Source organism: Ammospiza nelsoni, chromosome 2 (genome assembly GCF_027579445.1).
Source record: "Ammospiza nelsoni isolate bAmmNel1 chromosome 2, bAmmNel1.pri, whole genome shotgun sequence".
In the NCBI taxonomy this organism is placed as follows: Eukaryota; Metazoa; Chordata; class Aves; order Passeriformes; family Passerellidae; genus Ammospiza; species Ammospiza nelsoni.
In genome coordinates this window covers 55547599-55570486 of record NC_080634.1, presented here as the reverse complement: position 1 = coordinate 55570486, position 22888 = coordinate 55547599, and the positions used below count along the sequence as shown (strand labels likewise).

The window sequence follows — 22888 nt, the reverse complement described above, 5'->3', positions numbered from 1 at the left end:
TCAGTGCCTTTGTGCATCCTGCCCACCTAACAGCTGCATTACCAGCTTGCTGTTGAGTGTGGGTTGTCCTGAATTATGGGAAGTACATGGTGTCCAGTTCTTGTTATTCTGCAGTCACATTTCCTATTCCTGGGCAGTCGCTGTAGTGCAGGCAGGAGCACCTGCCAAGTCTCACAGCTGGCTGTCAGTCTGATGGAAGGCTTTGGATCCTGGATAAAACTAGAGACTAGGGCAGGGTTGTTCAGTGGTTTTGTTTGAGCTCACACCTTCTTGGCCAGCTCTTTTCAACTGCAACTAACCAGCCTTGTCCCCCAATAAAATCTTCATGGCTTTAGAGAGCTCATGTGTGACCAGAAGAGTCATGCTTCAGATGCTAACAGATACTAAAATTAGCTACTGGACCAATTAATCCACTTTTGACCATGCTGTATTCTGTTCAGGATTGCCCCTGAAATACTTGAGACCTCATTCAAAACAAAGAATTACCAATTTGTCATTGGTTCAGCCATCTGTAATGTGGTGGAATGGGCAAGTGGGAGGTTTAAACTGGGCTATGGACCGCTCTGTGATTGTCACATTATGGGTTAGAATCACAGAATATCTCAAATTGGAAGTGGCCCATAAGGATCACAGAGTCCAACTCCCTGCTCCCCCAGGACTACTAAAGCTAAACCACATGACTGAGAGCATTGTCCAGACAATCTGTGATTTCTGGCCGTGATGACTTCCCTAGGATGCCTGTCCTGGTGGCTAATTACTGTCTCAGTGAAGAAAGGTTTGCAGAGTACTCTTCACTGTTCAAAGTCCCATCTCCAGTCCACAAGTGAAGGGTATCAGAATGGTAGTAGAATGCTAAAGAAAGAGCAATGGCACTTTCAGTTGAAAGCTTGCTGTGGCACGGGAAGGTTTTGTCCTCTGGAACTGTGGCACCAGACAGTGGTAGAAGCATCCTCAGAGGACTGCTTAGAAAAGTTGCATTGCCTCTCCTGATGCTGCCTCTCTCTTCAAATTCATTTCAATTCTCACACCCACTTAAGCTCTCCTAAAAATAATTTTAAAGTGATATCTGAAGCACTTGCCTGGGTTGAATTTTTTTTACCCCCTTTATGTCACTTTTCAACGGGGAGTCTAAATGTACTTCATAAAGAAAGGCAGAGTTCCGCCATTTTCCAGGTATGCAGTAATACCTTATGGAAACAGCAGAACAGGAAAAAATAACTATTATGTTTAAAAGGTCTGTGGCAGTCTTGGTTTAAAGTAAGTAGATGTTCATGCCAGTTTGAAGCCATCAAGTAGTAAGTCATCTCCAATGAACAAATTTTAATGGCAGACAAATTCCTGTACTGTATTAATGGCTTCTTTTGTGTGAAGTATCCATCCTCAAATACCAAAATGCTGCTGCCAGTGCAACTCTGACAGATGTGTGTGCTCTTTCTTACAGCTGTCCAGCCTCCCACCCCACCTTCTGTTCAGCCAGGAGAGGACCAGAAAGCAAATAACATAGTTACCATCACAGGTATTTCACTGTGCTTGTTCATCATCTTTGCCACTGTTCTTATCACCCTCTGGAGGAAGCTCTGCAGAGCTCAGAAGTGCAGCACCGCTGTCCGACGAAGCTCCGTCCATTCCCCCGGCTTCCGGAAGAACTCAGATGAGGAGAACATTTGCCAAGGTAACAAGCAACGAGACAGCTTTGCTGAAGGAGGGGATGCTCCTGTTAATATTCCCCTAACCTACAGGCGAAGCCTCCAATTTGCCCAAGAAGATGATGCCTCTGGAAGTGAAAACTTTCAGCCAAATGCCCAAAAAATTATCCCTCCAATTTTCAGCTACCGCCTGGCACAGCAGCAGCTGAAAGAGATGAAGAAGAAAGGCCTGACAGAGACCACTAAGGTGTACCATGTCTCTCAGAATCCTCTCACGGACACGGTTCTTGGTGCCACCACCATGCTTCCCCTGAGCGGGGAAAACCAAGAGGAGGCAGCGGCAAACAAATTTCGGATCAAATCTCCATTCCTGGACCAGCCAGCCAGTCAGCCCAAGTTCCTGGGAGAAGGCTCGCACCCTAGGCTGGATTTTCCATTCTCACAGGCCAATCCTGCAATGAGCCCTACCCAAACCTTGGTAAGAAGAGGTCATTTCAAGCACCAGGATAACAGAGTGGACTTGCCTGAGAGGGGCTGTCACAGAAATTCACAGTTCAGAAGAACAGCCAGTTTCCATGAAACTAAAAAGGCCAGGCCTTTCAGAGAGAGAAGCATGTCCACTCTCACACCCCGACAGACTCCTCTCTACAACTCCAGGACCAGGATGTGGGACCATGGTCTGGAGGACAGGACACGGCCAAAATCAAGAAACGCCAATCCAGCTTGTGAAAAGCTGGATCAGCCCCAGGGCACTGTGCTGGGGTGTGAACCACAGGGCCATGGCACAAAGCCCCACCACAGGGCAGGTCCCCCGGTGAGGAAGCTGGACCTGATCACGGATCGCCAGCCTGCTGGTCAGGAGAGGGCAGCTGAGAAGCCTGAGCCCAGCCGAAGTAAGAGGGGCCCTTCACCTAACCCCAAAGGTGTGTGGCGGAAAGAAACCGGCCCAAATGGCAAAGATAATTCCCAGAGAGGCCAAAGCGTCAGCCCTGCGCAGTATCGAAGGGACAAGTGCCAGAGCTTCCCCCTGGACCCTGAGTTTGCCTTTTATGACAATTCTACTTTTGGCTTAACGGAGGCGGAGCAGCAGATGATCGACCTCCCTGGGTATTTTGGCTCAAATGAAGAAGATGAAACAAGCACTCTGAGCATGGAGAAGCTGGTGATCTGAGTGACTCATCGTGGCCCTGCAGGAGTGCCGTGCGTGGGAGAGGATCTGCAGGATCACTTGGCTTCTGGTGAAAGAAAGAGCAGGAGTCATGTTACCTCTACACACAGCAGCAGGGAGTAATGCCCCGGGTCTGGCTTGTGGGAACATATTCCTTTCTAATTACTGAAAAGTGCTTTCATATAATTATTTTTTGTATGTATGTGTGTACAAGACACACAAAGTACCCTGGGAAGGAGCACGTTAGTTAAGGTGTGGCTCAGGAATAGCCAATAGATTTTATTGCGTAAAGCATCATGTTTTGTGCATCATAAATGAAGAGTGCCGCTGACATTTCCCACCTTGTCCACTGTGTACTGATAGACTGTGAGATACTGAAGCATCCACTGTCCAGCACCCTCAGCCATCTGCCCTGATTAGTGAATCATTTCCCATGTAGAAAGCACAAAGCTCAATCTGTGAGCAGTTTTCATAACTTTTCTGATAGTCATCAGTGAACTGTGTTGATTTGTAGGTGTTGCTCAAATAACTCATATGGTGGGAGGTGTTTTAGCTGGTTGCATGAAAGTGCAAACATTTGATGCTGAATATTTGAGTGAATTTAAAATTGAGGAGACATTTTCATCATTCAAGACTTTGATATTTTCTTACTGTCAATATTTATATCAAGAAAACAATGTACAAATATTTGCAGGAAATTAGTACAAAAGGCATGCTACAGGGAGGGCAAAGAACACAGGTGATCAGATTTTAGTCCTCACAGAAATGTCACCGCAGCATGTTACCTGTCAAAAGCAGTGAGAGAACTGTTGAATTATGCATCCTTTCCATAGTGATCCTTTCCTTTATTGAATTTTTTTAATGTAAGTACATTGACAATAATACTACCATGGCAAGCTCAAAATAAATTATGAACAAAACCAGAAAACAACAAATTATTTGATTAATACCCATTCTGGGAAGAAAAAATTAAAATGGCTTGACAATATCTGGTGATTCACAGGGAATCTTATAGAATCATTTACATTGGAAAGACCTCTGAAATAATTAAGTCCAACCATTAACGTAACACCACTAAACCATACCCCTTAACTGCCACATCCACTCACCTTTTGAACACCTCCAAGGACAGTGATTCCACTGCTTCCCTGGGATACCTCTTCCCATGCCTGACCACTCTTTCAGTGAAGAAATTTTCCCTCATATCAAATCTAAATCTCGTCTGGCACAACTTGAGGCCATTTCCTCTGATCCTGTCACTTTTTACCTGGGAGAAGGGGCTAACTAACTCCTGCCTTGCTACAACCTCCTTTCAGAGAATTGTAGAGAGCAGTAACAGTGAACTACGAAAACCATGATGGGCTTTTTTGTTGTGTTTTAAAACCAGACATCACAAATTTGCCATTAGATTTTGCTGTAAGTATTCAGAGTTGGGTTGGAACTCCAATTAACAGCAGAAGCAGAGCTCAGGCTTTGTGGATGACTAAGACTTTTCTTGCCATTTGTTAGGATAACCGACTCTCTGGGGACTTTGCAAAGACCGGGGAATGCTAGTGGGCAGAAACAGGAAAAGAGGAGATGCTCCCCATGGAGGTTGGTGTAAGAGAAGAAAGGTTTAGGCAGTGGACTATTAGACTGAAATCAACTCTCCCCTAAGGAGCCTAACCCTACATGCCCTTTAACCTGCCTTGTGGGTGTGAAAGCAAAATTAGCATGTGCTCCATTGTCATGATGTATCCTGCTATCTTTCTCAAAACTGGCTTTCTGAGCAGAGAGATTTCCCAATCCCACACTTCTTCCCCCCCAGCCCTTCTCCCCCACAAACCAGCAGCAATATTAAAGGGAGAGCAACATTGCTGTGTGTAAGCTGCCAGTTTCCGATGGCACTCCGCTGCAGTGTCCAAAGCTGGCACAGGTAGCTTGACAGGCACACGGTGTTACCTGCTGTGACAACATAGGAGGAGCAAGCCTCAGCATTTGGCCACCAGAGTCAAATCTGGCTGTTTGAATGGCCTTTCTGATGGGTAATGCTTTGCAGCTGCTGCTGGAGTGAGGGATCTGACTCGGTGGGTGATGTGAGCTCCCTCTTTCCCGGGAGCCATGCCAAGATGCTCATGTTCAGCCCTTGGCCCAGCGTGGTGTTGGTACCAGCGATGCATTCCCATGAACTGTCAGCTTGAAAAGCTGTTTAAAGCATCTATAAATGTGTTCACGCTTGAAGACTTATCCAAAGGCAATCAAATGTAATGAGGCTTTAAATTGACTTTAGTGAGCTGGAAATCACGGCTCTGGAACAATTGCTGCTCAGGTTACTTACCCTGCCTGTACTAAGGTAAGGTCTGTGGTAGTACCTTCTCCCTGAAGCGGGGATCCATCAGCATTGGAGCTGCAGGGCTGCAGTATGTGTTTAAGCTTTGTTGAGCCTCTCAGCATGGGAGAGAGACCCTGGAGAAATGGGAGACCAGATATGCAGTGCAGCAACATTCAGTAAGCATTCCCCTAGGCTTCAGCAGGAGGGATTGGAGCTTGGCGCTAGCCCTCAGATCCACTAAGTACTCAGCTAGTGCCATTCTACCCTGTTTATTAAGATTAAAGGTGGTTCTGAAATGCTTCCTGAGGTGTGCTGTGGGACTTGCAGGCTCCTGCACAAAGCCCTGTGACCCTTGCATCTCAGAGGGGGTTTTCTTTGCCACAGCAGGGCAGAGAAGGGGCAACGTTGCTCTAAATCAGATGCTGCTTTCTGCAAAGTTGTCCCAGTGTTGGGCTGTGTTGTGCCTTAGATGAACTTACGTACATTTTACATCAAAGGCAGCAGGGCAAACCTCTTCCCTCCCAGCTTGTCATGCCTTGGCCTCCCTTTCCCTCTCAGAGACAGGAGAAACACCCATGATGTTGGCTGAAGGCAGTCCAGCTCTAATGCCTGCCCCTCCATAGTGACACACAGGGAAACAGGCTCCATTGTCTGGATTTGACATCACTCATTGCTTACTCACTGAGGAACTGCACTGGGTGCTGGTTGTCTGATTTAGCCCTGATGACTTCATCTCCACCTTGATAATCCATTATCAGATGGGTTACCAGATGCTTAATGAACTGCCAGACCACAAATGCTGTCCCCTAAATGCTGTAGTTTCCACAGTCTTTGCCCTACTTCCTTAGCTCTCTGCTGAAGGATGGGATTGAGCCTCAGCTGCCAGAAGGCATGAATTTATTTCACTCACATTTCTCTGTGTCTTCAAAACAATAAAAATTATCCTTTCTGCCCCAGTGCTCCTCAGAGGCCACACAGTTATAATGTGTGCAAAGTCATTCCTTATGTCCCAACATGCAGTTACAATCTTGCACTGAGATTTTACCGTATCAAAATACAGAAGCAGTGATCAGAAGGGAAAGGATAAGTGCTGCCTTTTTGCAGCCCTTTCTTCACAAGGACAAACTCATTTCAGACATGTTGGTGAAAATTTCACTCCACATGAGCATGCTTGAGAAGAGGGCAGGGGGGCAGTCTAGCCAAGGGCACAGGCTCTAGCAGCACAGCTCCCTGGAGTGCTGCCCATTACGCTGGGATGTTCATGCTTGCAGTCACTGGGATGTCTAGGAAACAAAGGAACCAAACCAAGTTTTAAACTGAACCTTCACCTCATGCCTCTGCATTGTCTCCAGGACAGCTTGAGCCATGAAAATTAAACTTACCTTGCAGACTCTTTCAACTACCCAGGACAACAAGTGAAAAAGCACCAGAGCCAACACTGAAAGAATACATTTCTCATATTATGAGGTTTCCAAGATTTTGATCCAGATTTCTGTTCACATTCCTATTGCTGAAAACCAGCTAAAAAGTATTAAGTCCTACTCAGATGGTTTTATTTCACTCTTTGTCGATATGTATTCAAATTACAGTATGTATGGATATAAAAGCAAGTAAATGGAAGAGAAATACCAGTTTAAAAATTATTATAAATCAGAATAAAAGGAAGCAGGTTTAAATTATTTGCATCAAGCTGATTTTGCTGTTCATTTTTAATTGTTGTTATTAACAGCTGTAGAAAATAAATTTTCAGTATTCCATTTCTTTCAGTCATTTGTGTTGCTCTTTCATTTCACCCAGTGAGACAATGAAAGCAGTGTGCCTTGTGGTTCAATCACTTTCTGATTCCTCTTCACTAATGCAAGGTCATCTGGTAAATTATAGGACAATGTACAGGAGAATGACTGCATTTTAGGAGCTCCTAGGAATATCTCTGTTCACCTTAATTTTAGTCAAATCTACATAATTTTAATCTGGGGTTTAAAACTGGTTGGCAGGATTGTCTTTGTCTGCTTTAATGCCTTGTGGTGTACTCTAGCAGTGGATCTGCGGCAGGAAGCTGTTGGAATGGAGCTCACAGTGTCCACATTGTGGGTGGACAGACTACTTTGAAGCAGCCTTAGTCTGGATGCACATTAGCAGTTGGAGCATGTCCATCCTCTGGGTTGGTTTCACACATTCCAGGAACACTCTGCATCTGAAGTGTAGCAATTAGAACCATAGGGAAAGTTGCTTAAAAACATTCTCCTGAAGCAGATCAAAGCATTAACAAAGGCACATCAGATGAAGTCCAATTCCCATCCCCTTGTGCTTTCTATCCTGATGTTCTCATAACGGAAACACTGATGGTTAAAATCAAGATGAGAAAGACTTTGAAAAGTATAGATTGATTAAAGCACATGCTTGATCCTTCTAAGTCCAGAGAACTTTAAAGAAACATTCTCCAACAAAATCTTGAAAACTGCTGGAAAAGAAATCTCTGGTTATTCCATGACTGTGATCCATATGTTTTTTATTAAAATGTTGTCTGACTGTGCTCAAAGAACTCGTGCTGTTAGCCTCAGGTAGCAGAAGCAGGTGCAACTCCAGCTATCAAGTGCAGGTTTGGCGATTGGCAGCAGCAGAGCACTGGCTATCAACTTACACCACTCTTTTCAGCCTGTGCTTTTCTCTTTCCAAAGCACCAGTTTCAGCTGGCCTGACTGTTGTCACCATCTCCGCTCTCTCTGTCGATAAAGAATGGAGGCCTGATTTTCATGGCTGAGTATTTCAGTGAGTACCACATCCCGTGCCATGTCGACCAAACCAAGCCGTCATCATGGGGTCCACTGTACCTCCCTCTTTTGTAGTATCGCCCATTGAGGTTCACAGCATGGCACCTTGGAACAATGCAGGAAAGACAAGAAGGGAATTCAGTTTAGCATGAGAAGATACTGCATCATTGCAAAGTACTGTTCTCGCACAACAGATATCTAGATATGCCAGGACAGGATGGACTAAATGGTTAATGCTTTTAGTGGAACACAGGAATATGTGGGTCATCCTAAAGCAGACACCTACACTGGTCAGATAATTCTGCCTGTTGACTCCTTCAGGTGTATTAACTATGGGCATTAGAACTGCATGGCCTGAACAAAGGGGTATAGTGCCTTTTGGTAAACTCTAGCTCAAGTGTAGGCAGCTCCATATTAACACCTAAAAATGCAGATGTCTTTTCATCGAGGTAAATCCTGCTATTGATGTACATTTTTTTAGCTCCACCAATTTCAAGTGGTATGTGATGAGAATCTGGTCTAAGAGGCTCATCCTGTACTAAAGCAGAGAAAATCTGAGAGTGTTATATCCCAGATTCCAGGGCTGTTAAACATGAGTCCCTATCCACTGATGTGTGGCATATGCCCAAACAGCAAATACACCCTTATAACTGTTGTGGGGTAGCTCTGCTCTTAGACAGAGGGTCCACTCTAGGGAAATGTTCTTTGTACACACTTCACCTTACCATGGCTACAGTTGTTTTCTTCACTGGAGTATAACACAAAGCACTTTCAGGAATTTTAACTGAGCTCTTTTCCTTTCAGGTCATTGTCCCCCATGCATTTGTTCTGACCCATTTTCTTAAAGTGAATTCAACTTACCTGCTTTGCTCTAATAAAAGTAGTAAATTTTTTTCCTTTGAGAATCTGTAGGTTTGGCTGTGAGAGGTGGCAAGTGCACACAGCAGCCTCCAGCTGCTGTAAGGCAGGCAAGTCCTCTCAGCTGTGCAGCCACCCACAACCTACCCATCCAAGAGGAATCAGCTGTTTTCCATACCTGTTAAACCACCAGCCACCCTTGTTCTCTGATGCACAGTTGCCTGCCAGGAACTGATCGTGATCCTTATCAAATGTGGTGAACTGCATCCCTCTGTGAGAAGCTGACCACTGATCTTCAAAATTGCTCCCACCAGACAGAGCGTCGCCAGCATTACCAGAATAGGTGCCAAACCATAACCTATAATTTTCCTGCAAGAATATGTGAAACATTTATTTGACATCCATTCTTTCTGCCTTTCCTCACAGTTTTGAGGCCAACTCAGCTCTGGACATTTCATTCACTGTCAAAAGCACTGTTGAAGTCAAGGGTGACTTTTGTCTCCATGCTTTAATGATCCTAGTGTAGATCAATGCAGGATTTAAACTTCCAGAAGGGATTGGTAATTACTGCTGCTGCTACAAAAGGCTCCGGGTTTATTGTCATTCAACAACCATTTAATACACTTTACAGCAAGATGGAAAGCTCTTTCTAGCTGATCAAGAACAACTTAGCAAAAACTGCCAAGTGTCAAGTAATTGCCTTCCTAAACAGAGCAGTTCTTCAGCTAGAATAAATGCTTAGGCATTTTGCTCTTCCAAGGATGAGAAGCCATCTGATTTCTATTATCTGGTCCTGGTAGGAATATTTAGAATAACAGTTCCATTGTACACAATTAACAGGTTGAAGAGATATTAGATATTAAGTGGATGGTCACATTTGTGTTGTGGGCTTTCTTCTGTCATTATTGGCCTCATTTCTTTATGAAAAATGGCAGTAAGGTATTGAAATGCAGCTGTTCAAACTTTTCATAAGAAACCGCTAATTGCAAACTGAGTGTAATGTGCACATTTCTGGAGCAGTGATGGATTTGGAACTAGGACAGGTCCATGCAGTGTCCTTGGTTATTTGAGCTAGTTACATGTGGTGTTCAGGAAGGCAAGTCTGCAAAGAACAGCACCTGTATGGAGCTGGACACTGTCTACAGCTAGAAAAGCACAGCATGAAAATACAGGATGTGTCTGACTCTGGGCTTTCTGTGTCTGTAGCAGTGGGTATAGTGCTACAAGTACCTCTCTTGAAGATAGGAACTTAGAACTGCTCCTCAAAGCTTTGATTAGAATTCTCTCGTTTATTTTAAAATAAAGTTGAGAGGATTTGCTCTGGCACTTGCCTTTTGTGTGACAGTCTGAAACAGTCTCTTAGAAAGCAGGAGAACAGGGTTCCATTTAGTTGCAGAAGTTCAAACCCTAAGGGTCTTCTCACTCACAGAAGACTCTTAATCATGAGGCCAGAGGCAAATATATGTGGGAATCCCTGTGCCCTGTGGCCAGGGAACTGCCCTCTGTTCAGCAGCACAGTTAGCAAGAGGGCACAAACATGTGCTCCTGTCACCCACTGACCTGGGCTCTCAGTTGTAAGGAAGAAGTCCCAGGTTTATGTCCCTGATCCCAGGGCTCTTTGTCAGTCACACAAAGTAGGAAGCCCAGGAAACCAGAGCAGGTCAGTTTTGCAGAGCTGTAGATACAACCCTGATACTGGTGTGATGCTGTGTATGCACTGCCCCACCCTCACAGACCAAGGCAAGCAAATCACTGCTCTCCCATTTCTTACCTGCTCATTTGCAAGCTGGAAATTTTCATAGATTGCATAACGTCTTTCCCCATGCCAGTCCATCAGGTCAATCTTTAATGAGTTCTCTCCTAAACATAAAGTTGTGTCATGTTAGATGAATACTTAATGCAAATTAGAGAGAAATCTATGGAGAAAAAATACTCAGACCTCTAGCAAGCAGGTCATAGATGTGGTCATTTCCCAGCCAGTATTCATCATTCTTGCCCTGGAATTTCCCAAATCCCAGTTTGTAATCATCCCATTTCCTGTGCAGAAAAATGTCTAGATATAAATTTCATCATGAGAGGGGATTAGACAGTTTTTGACACTTGAGAATGGTAACAATTAAAACTTCACTTGTATCTAGATACTGTTTTCTAAAAGTATCTGACTCATCTAGCAATAAATACAACTCGCAGCTTACGTTTTCCCTTGCTAAACCTGTGCACACACATACATGGGGATCAAACCTTCAAACTGCTAGATGCAGTGCTTGCAGACTGATGTTTCCAGTTAAAAGGAAAGGGAAAGCAGCAGCTGTCACATTGTTCTTCAGCAAAATACCTGATATTGTTCTCCAGCAAGTCATAATTCACCTGCTCCACCTTTGATATTCTCATATACTTCAGTGTGTGTCATCATTTTGAGTTTTAGTAACCTGTGTTTATTCCTTCTCTCATGTTGTTATTATGGATATTCATTCTGCCTGACCTTCATACTAGTCAATGCTCCTCTTCAGGATGTTTTTATTTCACCTGAACTACCTTGGCTAGATAGCTGCCACTCTCTGGGTAAGCTGCCTTAGAGTCACTTGAGGTAGCTTTGCAATGCACTGCATAGACTTTAGAAGGCATTAGATATGCCCTGAAATTGTGTGTGCTGTGATAGTTAATTAACCTTCACGAGGACATTTCTTGTGAACTGTGCTACCAGAGCATCTCTCCTGATCTAAATTTCAGTATGAAAGTCACCTCTCTGGGATTTTGCATAGGAAAAGGACAATCTGGTTTGGCATTTTTAAAAGTTATCTGAATATGATAATAAATGTTACAACATGCTGAACAAAATTCCTCATATCAGAACAGATCTGTTCAACAGGTCTCAGTCTGTGCACTGGTAGCAGACACCTGCCAATTTGGAGCCTTTGACAGTCTTTAATAATGATAAAATATGCATTCAAATGCAGAGAACCCATGGAAGTTCTCACCAAGTTGCAGATCCATTTTGAAAATGGCCCCCTGCTGCCAACAGGTACCACCAGATTGTCCTAATCCTAAACTATCATCACTAATATAGAGTCTTGCACATCCTGCTTCTCAAGGGTGGGGGTTTGCCTGGCAGCAGGACAGGGGTAGGAGCTGGTGGCCAGACTGCAAGCCCTGTTGCTGCAAGAACAATGCACGCACCTGTTGAAGTTCTCCCTGCCGTTGCTGCGCCGCTGGATGACGGTCCAGCCCCCGCCATCGGACATGTCACAGAATGCCAGGAAGGGCTCTCGGTCCGCCCTGGGCCTGATGCGGTAGTAGCCACTCGTGGTGCTCCTCCGGCCATACACTGCAGAGCAATCTGGGCACAACAGTACCTGTCTGTTAAATGGGCTGGGGGCAAAGCCAAGGGCTGTGTGCCACCAAGAGGAGATGTCACTCTATGGGACAAGGACACTTGGCCAGCCTGTGCAGAGCTCTGCAAGCCCTGCAAAGTCAAAGGAAATGGTGCAGCAATGTAGTAGCTACACCAGTTTGCAAACTGCCAGCCTGACAAAGAGCTTTAAGGCTTGAGAGCCTTTACAGCCATGCCCTCTGAGGGAATAATGCCCAAATCTTTGGTGAGATGCAGGACAGCTGCAGCTTAGTCTGGGGCTATATCATGAAAACCTGAGACTGAAACTTTATCTGTCAGCAAGATCATTTGCAGGGAAGCTAATTTCCATGTGGAAGGTAAGGTACCCTCAGCTGTACTTCTGATGAGATCAGGGAACAATATTTCTAAAATAATAGGCTAAACACCTGTGTCCAACTCTACCAGGGCTGTATCAGGAGAGAGCCTTTCAGGATCTCAGTGCTTCACACTTCCAATGTAATGCCCGAAGGCTAAAGTCTTGGCCACAGGAAACAATGTCATTTATGACCATGTTCTCAAAATAACACCAAGGAACAAAGTGCCTGTTCCTGTTCTATGCCACAGAATTAATGGGGGAGCTGAGGAACAGGGAGGCTTGGCTCATCCAAACAGCTGCAGCTGAGCCAGGCACTCTGGGCTCCCCTAAGCCACACGGGAAATATGGGCTCTTCAAGAACAGGACCCATCTATTCCTAGAGCAGATGCCTAAAGTAAATCTGATGGCAATCACAAGAAGTGATTGTTCCTCTCTTCAGGTAAGAAGCCCAGCTGAAGATGACCATTTTGTACCTGGGTAATAGCTGCCCGCAGCTAGGGTAGGTGACTCTAGCCCCAAGGGATATCTTTTAGTGTCAGGGCAACCAGTCAGCTCTTCTCCTTCCCATGTATCTGTATTTTAAATCACAATCCACTTTAAAATTTTTAAACTTTTAGCAGACATAAAATATGACATATGGGACACTGCAGGGAGAAATAAACATAGTGGCACACTACTGCAAACTGTACCTTGGTCATACACTATCAAATTTCCACTGGTTGTGGGTAAAAGCGTCTCATGCTGCTCACTCCTGTTGCCTGAGAACAGTTCACTTTTCGTCCTGTGGTAAGTGTTCTCCAGTATGTCCTTCAGCTGCATTTCATATAAGTAAAGCAAATCTTGAAGGTGTTTTAACCTTTGTCTTAATTTATTGTTGTCTAGGAGGCAGATATCTTTGTCCTATGGAGAAAACAAAACAAAACCCCCCACAATTCAGCCAGTGGTAAGGAGAGACACAGAGAAAAGAGTATCTGTCTCCTCTTCACCCTAGCATGTCACACTGCCTATGTAGATCACCATGATTTCATGGTGATCTCTTCCTAAGATGTCCAAATCTTGCACAGCATGAGCTGTTGAATTGAGTCCAGCAGAAAAGGGGGTCCTGAAACAACCTTGGCATGGATTAGAACATGCCAGAATACGATCAGATGCACAAAAAATTTACTTTGGATGAAAATAATTTGTCTTGACCCCACTTAATGATCTCAAGGGGAAGGTTTGCAAACTATGAAAGTGCTCCGGATGATAAGAGAGGGAAAACTTGGCTCTTGCACTGCAGATGGGTGAAACCAGCAAGGTTCCAGAATTAGCTTTGTGTAAAACTGAAAAAGAGCTGATATTTTGGCTATAAAAATACATTTTTTAAAATACTTTTTTGTTGTTGTTTTTGTTGTTGTTTTGAATTCTTAGTAATGTCAGTTCAGTCTCCCAGACAGCTGTACAGCCCTTAATGCTATGAAAATCCTGTATTATCAGCACGACATTCCTTTAGCTGCAGACAGATTCCTTTTTGCTCTGCTCCTGCAGCTCTCCATCCCTCCTGTGGGGGAGTGTCCATCTCTGCACGACTGGGAATGGTGAACCATCGAGAGTACAGAAACAGCTAAAATATACACACCGAAAACCTGGGTGCAGGTGAGCCAAAGCTGACCAGAAGGAGCAGCAGCAACCAGTGCATCATCACACACATTTCTTATCACCTGAAAAGAGGCATTGACAGGCTGTAATGGAAGCTTTTTTACTTCCTCTCACAACTTAATCCCCCCTCACACTTATGTTTAATTCCCCAGGAGATGCTGCAGGATTTATTAAGGAGGTTGCTTGAAACTACAGGCAGGACAAAATCAGGGTAAGATGCATATTAAGGAGAAGCTAAAGCACAAGTGCGGTATGCTGACAGGGATAAAGGCTCAGGTCTGCTCCTAATTCCCCACAGAAATAAATACTCTGTGTGACTTTCCAGCAACCTCCGTATCTCCTCCCAGGTATCCACACAGGAAGTTGCTCAGCAATCATGTTTTCTTGAGGACTTTTCAAAATCCCACAGAGTTTATTCAGTTCAAACTTCTCAAAGTGGAATTAAGAGGAATTTGCCTCCTGGTTAAGTGACTGTAGACATTCCCCTCCTCATCCTCGGAGTGGTCTGTGCGGATGGGATTACCTTGGAGGCCAAGTCACACATGTGACAAAGTGGACATGAAATAGTTTTTCCTTGGATTTCAGGGGAGAAGATGTCTACTGCCAATCTGCTTCAACACACAGATGTGGTTTTGATTGGAGAGTCTTAGCTAGAAAATATGCTAAGTGACTGCCACTGGGAACATGCAGCTGAATGTGAATGAACGGTACAAATTGTTCTCAGTGTGCTTGCATCGTGCTTTTAAAAAAACCCAACAAAATCAGAAAGAAAAGAAAATCTGAAAACTAGGCTAAACCCAACTCCCCTGCTTCACATCTGGAAGTGCTGCAGAAACCTGGCTCCCCAGCTCTGTGCTCTGAGTGATGTGCTTTGTTTCAGCTGTGGCTCTATCAGCATCCCTGCAGCAGCTGATCCTAGAGCTGCTTCCAATACACCAAAGCTGCTGCAACAGAGGAGCCCTCTGCCAAGATGGGCAGGCAGGGCTCAAAGCAAGCTGAGGGAAGAAGAGCTCCACAGAAGTTGCCCAGAAAAGATGACATGCAGGTAGATGCCCCATGCAGTGCCCACTGGTGACAGCAAAAATTTACCAGGAAGGGTGGGATGAGTGACAGCTCCTGGAAACCAGACAGTGCACAGCAGAGAGAAAGAAAGCAACTACATCTACACCTTTACCAAGACACATGAAATGCACGTACCTGTAACTTGCCTTTCTTCAGACCTCCTCCCGGAAAGATTATCTCCCCTAAAAGTCAACTGCAAAAGAAAGTGGTCATAAACCTGGATGCATTTCAAGGGGTTGATGAGATTTTCCTCTCCAGATGACCTACATCAAGGGCACAGAGGAAGAATGTTTCACAGCACTAGGCAGTTTCACAGAAAAGGCATCTCAGTTCCTAATGTGAAAGAGTTACCCAAGCCCCAAGTTTTCTGTTGTTACCCAGTACTCATCTTGCTGCTTCCCAGTGAGAGTAAACAGCAGAAGGCTTCTATCAACCATGTTCTCTAAAGGAGAGGGGAGAGGGGCTCTGCTGCTGGTGTACTATTACCTACCTTGACTAGGAAGCTCAACCAAGACTGACTTCTTTGAGTGTTTATGTGAATCACTCAGACTAATGTGCCCTGTGGGAGTTTCAGCTCGTGTTTTAACCCAGCCAGGAACATTTCAGTAAGTCCTGCAAGGTGGAAATAACACAGCTTTTCCATTCAGCATTCCTTTTGCTGTTTAATCTGTTTTATAAGAGTACAGCTGTAATGCCAAAGAAGCTGCAAATCTGAAGCAAGAAGCAAATGTGGGAGTGTTAAGCAAGACTTGCTGTTAGACTGAAATCTCGGGAGGGTTGTGTAACTCTCCTGTGAGCTGGATGATTAGATTTGCTAGTTAACACAAACAAGGACATTTGTGGAAAAGAGAAAAAAAACACAAAACCAAACAGATGGGTGCCTCCCTTTGTATTATGGCCAAGGAATTACAGATTATTTTAAAGAAAACAGCAGGAATGCTCCATTTTACAGAGTTTTCTTCAGAGGAGAGACCATGGGCACAAAAGACAGGGCACATAAACCCATGGCAAATGTCTGTGCTGCTCTTCAGGAAAGCAGGACTATCCAGCTACTACCAGCTACATGAATGCTGTTTATTCCTTTAAAACTGCATTCCTCTTCTCCCACAAGAACCCTGATTCATTCCACTGCCAAAGGATTATGTAAGCAGTGCTTTTTTTCTCATTTGTTTTCTAGCCCCAGTTTAAGACTGGTTTTGACAGCTATGAAATTGAGTGAAATGTTTCCTCTTCTCCCTAGTGGGTATTTGGCCCTTTTTTCTGCCCCTTTGGCCAGGAGCTGCAGCCACCAGCAGGGTGTGCAGGTACCATGCACTGGAGCACAGGGAGGCTCCACATCATCCCCTGGGGCTTTCACCAGCAGCAGCAACTCTTTCTCAGGTGGACCCATCCAGACAGCGCTCAACCTGCTGTGCAACCATTTATGCTCTTGTCTAAAAGGTGGCCAAAAATCTCGTTGGCCTGTGAGCATCTCCTGATCCTAGGTGGGATCAGAGACAGGGCTGAGGCTGTGATGTCAATGTTGGAGTTGTGGTGTGGGTGCACAGTCAGTGCCTGCAGCTGTCTGCAGGGCCATAAGATTAAGGAGCATCAGGCCTCACAGCATTGAGTTCTGCTGGTCCCAGGGCAGAAGGGAGAGTGAAACTGCAGTGCCAGTGAAGCTCACATGTGTGCTCTGTCACTGCAGCTTTGCAGGAACAGGACTCAATCTCCAACCCTCGCTCAGTGGCCGCCAAAATATCTCAGAGCCAAGACATCTGGAGCACTCACGCTGCCTCTAGGTCTCCACCAATGTTTGCCTCAGCAACATCTGCACGTGAAAATCCCACTCAGCTGGAACATGGTTCTTGCATACCTGTTTCATGATTAACCTATTTTCCCAGGCTAGAGAGAGCTTTAGGAATATCTGAAGCACAAGAGAGGGGTTGCCATGAGGCTGAGTTCACGTGAGGGGGGGTCTAGCAGGAGAGTGTCTTCAGGAACTGCTCCACTGGCTCGGAGCTAAAATAACCAAGTCATCATAAAGAATGTGGACACTGTGTGATCACCAATGTTTCCTCACAGATGTTGAAATCCCTAGGCAATGTGACAATAAATACTGGGTTGTGGTTTTTTCCCTGGAATACACATGCTTCACAAATATTCTGGAATGCAAATTCCTGTTTAGTTTCTTGGAAGGATATCAGATTCCCTTTTCTTAAGATTCTCAGTGATCCTGTCAGCAAAAAAATAACAGTTTCATAACTAAAAATCTTCCTACCTTGCTGTCCTCCACCTTCCTTCCAGCAAAAGTATGAAGGTGCTGAAAAAACCATTATTTACACATTAAATGCAATACCAGCACACGCAAACTGGTGGATAAATGTGACTGAAGAGCACGGCTCTGGGGATATTCCTAGAGTTATGGGGAAATATGGCTTGGAATGAACACAGGAACATGACACCTGATGGATATTAACACCTTCAGAGCCTAAAGGAACATCATTGCAGTAGTGGCATCTCAAAACTCTCCCAAGACCGGTTTCTTGTTGGTTGCTTGTTCTTAAAAGGGGAAAGGCAAGAAATGAGGCAGACTGCTCCAGGCTCCAAAGGAGGTAGAGAGACCTCAGGATTTCACAGCAAGAGTCTGACTCTGCTCTAGGAAAATACAGGGTAGACTGGATCCAGCTCAAAGACAAACAGATTACTTGCAATGAATCCAGGTGCACTATGCATTTGCATTATTTTTATACTTTCCTATCCCATGACACCCTCCATGAACACCCTGCTCTCTGGGAGAGACTGCAGACCAGGCTCCTTTGCAGGCACTGCAGGTGTGGAGGTACTTACCAGGGGTCTGCACACCCTTGATGTTTGAGCTAGCGTACATCTCTGCAGGAATCTAGGCTGCCAGCTTTTTTAAAACAAAGTTAATATATGAGATCTGAAACAAATATTTATTGTATTTTAATCTAACAATAAAGGGTTTCATCAAAAGTAAGCTGAAATGAAAAGACCAGGATGACATCAGCCACCATAGTTTCAACCTGTGAAATAACCGAAACCGGCATTTGCGCATGAAAAGTCTGTGGTTGGTAAGCCAGGAGTAACCACAGAAATCTGTGTACAAAGCAGCAGCAGTGGTGGCAAGCCATGAAACATGCTAGATCTGAATATTTTGATAACGTTCAAAGAGCAAATACATAATTCAGTTTAACTAATGAGTCTGCATGCAGCCTATGAGTATCTAATGGGTTGACACAACAAATGTAATTATTTTGTAAGTTCCTGAGGGCAAGCACAGGTCCCAGCAATCCCATGTCAGGAATAGCTGTACCAAAGGGAATTAATCACAAGACTAGGGGGGGTATGTGGATTCAATGATCTTCTACCTATCTCAGGTCAGAGAACTTCCCTGACCTAATTCACTCCCATTTGAACTGGAACGTCCCTTTGATTTTGCTGCAAAATATTTAGTGCAGAAGAACCAGCCACAAACCTTAGCATGTTCTCCCGCTTTTTAATTACTCACATTGTGCTTTTTTTTTTTTTTTCTTTTTGCCCTGAGTTTGAATCTTCCAAGTCTCATTCTGCAGCCTTTTAATTTCATGAAGCCTTACTCTGAGAAGGGGAAGAGCCCTCTGTGCCAAAAGCCTTTTTCCCTACTAAAGGCTAGGTCCAATCACAGAGGCTGTGTGCTTGCTTCTGGCTGGGAATCCAAACCCCCATTATCTGCTTTGACTGAGGGTGTGTGTGCAGGAAACCCAGCAGGGTCATGGAGTGAGGAGCTGCTTTGGAGATTTTCCTAAGCAGGGCTGAGGAACATGGCACAAGCACAGCACACTTGTGAGCAGGGCACTTGGCTGGCATGGAGAGGAAAAGCAGGAACAAGTTCTGCTCCTGGAGAGATTGCATTCAGGGCAGTTTAATGTAGAACAAGTAGACAGAGGTGAGAAGAGCTGTGGGTGGTGTATGACAGGGTGTGGTGGAGGTGGTCTCACTGGGCATGTTGAGGGGGCTCCAGGAACTGCAGCACTCTGCCTAGATTTGGGAGCCTGATCCACCTAGGCAGGGACAAGCAGCAGAGATATGTGGTCAGGACAGGAGCAGAACTGCAGGTTCTGGAGGGATCTCTGCAGCACAACACAGAAGTGCCACATCAATTTAACTGTCTCAAAGGTTAGGCAACTGCTGAACAAATACCTTTGTAGTCATAAATGTTGATGGTGTGAGTCTGTGTACACCCCTTCTGGGGTACCTTGTCCTTTTTCCAGATCCAGCCCTGTCTGACTGTGGTTAAGTCACTCACATTAAGAGCCATACAAAGAGCTCAGACAATATTTCCAAAATCTTTCCTGTTTGTGGATTCAAGGATATCATTCCTTTTGTCACAGAGCTACATGCCACAATCATCTGTCACTGGCTAATCCCTGCTATTGCTCCAGGACTTTTCAGGGTTACCTGACTTCTGTCACTGATGCTCCAAGTGTGACCTGCATGGTGTTACCTGGTGCAGTCAGCATGACTGTGACTCACAACACCTGAGAAGTGAGTCCAGAAATGCCTGCCAGCTTTTTGATATGTGCACACACAGGCCGTGCAGGTGGCAGGGAGTTAGAGGGACTGTAAGCAGACCTAGAATGTTTTAAACACGTGTTGCATGGTCCTTCAGCTACCAAGGGTACCAAACACTGTCCTGAGGTCTTGTGTTCTGAGATTGACAGTGGATGTAAGTTACACTTTACTCAGTGGCAGGCAGTCGTTCTTATTCTATCTGACCACAGTTACAACCTCTGTGTCAGCTGCAAACTTTATCACTCAGGATCTTATCCAGACCATGGTTTAAAACAAAACAACACAACATTAAACAGTGCAAGACAACACCCAATCCCTGCAGAATCTCTCAGGAAAATAATTGCTTAAGGACGGTTTATCTTTTAGTTATTTTAAGACTAGTGTGCTGCATTTACATCTATGTGAAATGGGTTGATTGAACCTTTTTAATCAAAGTTATTTTCTAGCCAGTCAGTTGCTTACAGAAGCAACTAAATATTTTTATTTTAGCAGTAAAACTTGCAATCTTGTTTTAGAAATACAGTGAGCACAATTATTTTCCCTAATCGCCATGTTGGTTTACAATTATTATTAATATAATTATTTTTGCTTCTACTATTAAGCTTATTTAATATTTTATTAGTCTAAACCCTCTTTCTATTCTGCTCCCACTTCTCAGGGAGCAGAGCCAAGATGAAAAGCTATCACCATCAGGTCATCTGGTCTACCTGTTTTTAATACTGGCAGAGAATTAATTTTTTACCCACTTATTTTCATATTTCTGCTATCTCAAGACTTAATAAAAATGTAATATTTTTCTTGCCTGTCTTAAAAGAATCCGATACAGAAGAGCAATACCTACCAATTTAAAAATCTGTCAAGTTAAGAGATTCTGTTTACCACCTTCTCTGTTATTTTTGGAATGCAAAGTATGTCATCACCCCTCTGAGAAATGCGTACTTAATCCTGCTCTTTAGCCAGTATGTAACTGGATTATTTACTAAATATTTAAATCTTTTTTCATTTTTGACAATTCAGCTATTTTACACTGATGGACAATTGTCAGAGGATCAGAACTGGATCCTCAAGGGTTATTGAATATCAGTATCATGACTTAACCAGCAAAATAGAATGAAAAATATTTACAAGTCTTGAATGTAAAAAACATAACACTTTCAATGCTTCCTTTTTATTTTGTCTTTATGAACCTTGGATCTTGTTCCTATGCTTTTCTCTACCAGCTGAGAGATAGAAATTTAATTTTATTAGTAAAAAGGTAGTGTTTTTATGTTAGTCATCTGAGTCCAGAAGTAAGGGTCTTAAGAAAATAGACCGACCACCAGGAAACTCATGAAACTCATGAAACTCAGTATCACTGGCAATGCAGCATCTATCCATGTGATGAAAACTGGGAAGAGCTGTTCTTCCTTTTGAAGTGCACCTTTAGCTGGCCAGCCCTGGAATTCAGCCCAGGTACCAAAGTGGAAGCCTCCCACCTCCAGCCCCTCCTTTGGCTGCTTTTTGCAGGTTGTCTGGTGAGAAGTCCACTTCAATACCTAAACTGCCTTCACACCTTGATGCCTCCAGAGCCCAGGACAGGGGAAACTGGACTTTTGTATTTCTACACTGCTCTCTGATGTGGGCCTGCCCTCACCACCTCCACCGTGAAGGGGCTCCACAGGTGTAAATTCCTGCTGAGAGTAACTCACAGCATCCCCACCCGCTCCACAGGTAAGGACTGTCCTCAGTAACCTGCACTGTAAATGCGTGAGAGAAACATGGTCCCCCATCGTGGTATAACCAAAGATGTTTATTAAAAGTGCACATAACTTCTATCATATTTTCACCACTGCGTTAGAATAGCATGAACCTAGATAGCCAAAAGTATAATTATTAATAAGCTTGCTAACCAGTAATATTCATGCTCAATTCCCTAATAGCAACATCAGACTTTTCTCTCAAAGATAAATGCTTATAGAACAGTCCTTTCTACAAACTACTGTGCACCTGCTACTTGTTACACTTTTACAAACTTTGTTACATCTTTCCTGCCTTGACTGAACAGTCTTCTCTAACTAAATGCTCTTTGTTCTCTCAATTACAAGTTCCCTTTGTTTTATTTCCCTACACTGCACATGTAATTTTTTTTTATAACTTAGAAAAAATTAATTGAATGTTTCTTCTCATCATCAAACTTAGTTTCCATCCTTGTTTAGCTGCTTCTCAAATACATAATTATCTGAGTATACCAATACTTCGCACCAACCTCATGAAGTTTAATAAAGACAAATTTTCAGTCTATGCAGGGGAGGGGTCCTGGTCGATGGCAAGCTGAATCTGAGCCAGCAGTGCCCTGGCAGCCAGGAGGGCCAACCCTGTCCTGGGTGCATCAGGCACAGCATCACCAGGTGGGCAAGGGAGGGGATTGTCCTGCTCTGCTCTGAGCTGGGGCTGCCTCACCTCGAGTGCTGGGGGCAGTTCTGGGTGCCACAATATAAACAAGACATTAAGCTGTTAGGGAGTGTCCAAAGAAAGGCAATGAGGATGGTGAAGGACCTTGAGGGGAAGCCACATGAGGAGGGGGTGAAGTCACTTGGTGCGCTCAGCCTGGAGGGGACTGAGGGGAGACCACAATGCTGTCTACATGTTCCTCATGAGGGGAAGGGGAGGGGTGGGCACTGATCTCTTCTCTGTCATGTCCAGTGACCGGATCTGAGGGAATGATCTGAAAGTGTCTGAGAAGCTCTAGGTTGGATATTGGAAAATGGTTTTTCACCAAGAGAGTGATTGGGCACTGGACAGGCTCCCAGGGAAGTGGTACTAAGCCTGACAGAACTCAAGAAATGTGTGGGCAACACTCTCAGGATACTTGAAGTGTCAGGAGTGGGACAGCAGTTGGACTTTGATGATCCTTGTGGATCCTTCCAACTCCAGATATTCTGTGATTCTATTTCTGTTACTTGCTACCACTGTCTGTACTAGACATTTATATATTTATACATATGCATATTTGAAGGGAAAACTTTCTCTTCAGTCTAGTGCTCAGAAATGTTCCCTATTCTCAGCATTCACGTTAAGGGTTTTATTTCTCTTGGGCAGGGAGCATCCGGGCAGGCTCCGGCTATCAGTCACCGCATCTCCGCTGCCAAGCCCCAGCAGCCCAGGGAGCAGCGCTAAAAGCTCGCTTTGGGCTC

The 22888-nt window shown here is 44.4% G+C and overlaps 2 protein-coding genes across 7 annotated transcripts in view; one reads left to right on the top strand and one right to left on the bottom strand.

Annotated features, from left to right (window-relative positions):
- THSD1 (thrombospondin type 1 domain containing 1) overlaps positions 1-6891 on the top strand; it is a 30091-nt gene extending 23200 nt beyond the window's left edge. For all 4 annotated transcript variants that reach the window (XM_059491269.1, XM_059491243.1, XM_059491260.1 and 1 more), the window contains one exon: positions 1442-6891. In XM_059491269.1, coding sequence (XP_059347252.1) covers positions 1442-2817 — 1376 coding nt within the window. In that variant the 3' untranslated portion in view covers positions 2818-6891. The remainder of the gene's footprint in view (positions 1-1441) is intronic.
- On the bottom strand, positions 6657-15866 carry LOC132085810 (fibrinogen-like protein 1). Of its 3 annotated transcripts, none has more exons than XM_059491283.1 (9): positions 15652-15866; positions 15297-15354; positions 14080-14161; positions 13151-13361; positions 11932-12091; positions 10694-10791; positions 10526-10614; positions 8933-9123; positions 6657-8001 (listed from the first exon to the last, which is right to left on the bottom strand). In XM_059491283.1, the coding sequence occupies exons 3-9, from the start codon at positions 14149-14151 to the stop codon at positions 7812-7814; spliced, it is 1011 nt and encodes a 336-aa protein (XP_059347266.1). In that variant the 5' UTR covers positions 14152-14161; positions 15297-15354; positions 15652-15866; the 3' UTR covers positions 6657-7811. The 3 variants fall into 3 exon arrangements, with proteins under 3 accessions (XP_059347266.1, XP_059347274.1, XP_059347282.1); XM_059491291.1 differs by lacking the exon at positions 15652-15866 and adding an exon at positions 15539-15603; XM_059491299.1 differs by lacking the exon at positions 15652-15866 and adding an exon at positions 15429-15502.
- Positions 15867-22888: the final 7022 nt, after the last annotated feature.

Excerpts from the sequence above, each read along its gene's own strand:
- LOC132085810 (XM_059491283.1), bottom strand. The coding sequence starts at position 14,151 with ATGTGTGTGATGATGCACTGGTTGCTGCTGCTCCTTCTGGTCAGCTTT. Across the intron at positions 12,092-13,150 it reads TTTGATAGTGTATGACCAAG|ATTGCTCTGCAGTGTATGGC; the intron begins GTACAGTTTGCA and ends TGTTGTGCCCAG. Across the intron at positions 9,124-10,525 it reads TCCAGCTTGCAAATGAGCAG|GAAAATTATAGGTTATGGTT; the intron begins GTAAGAAATGGG and ends ATATTCTTGCAG.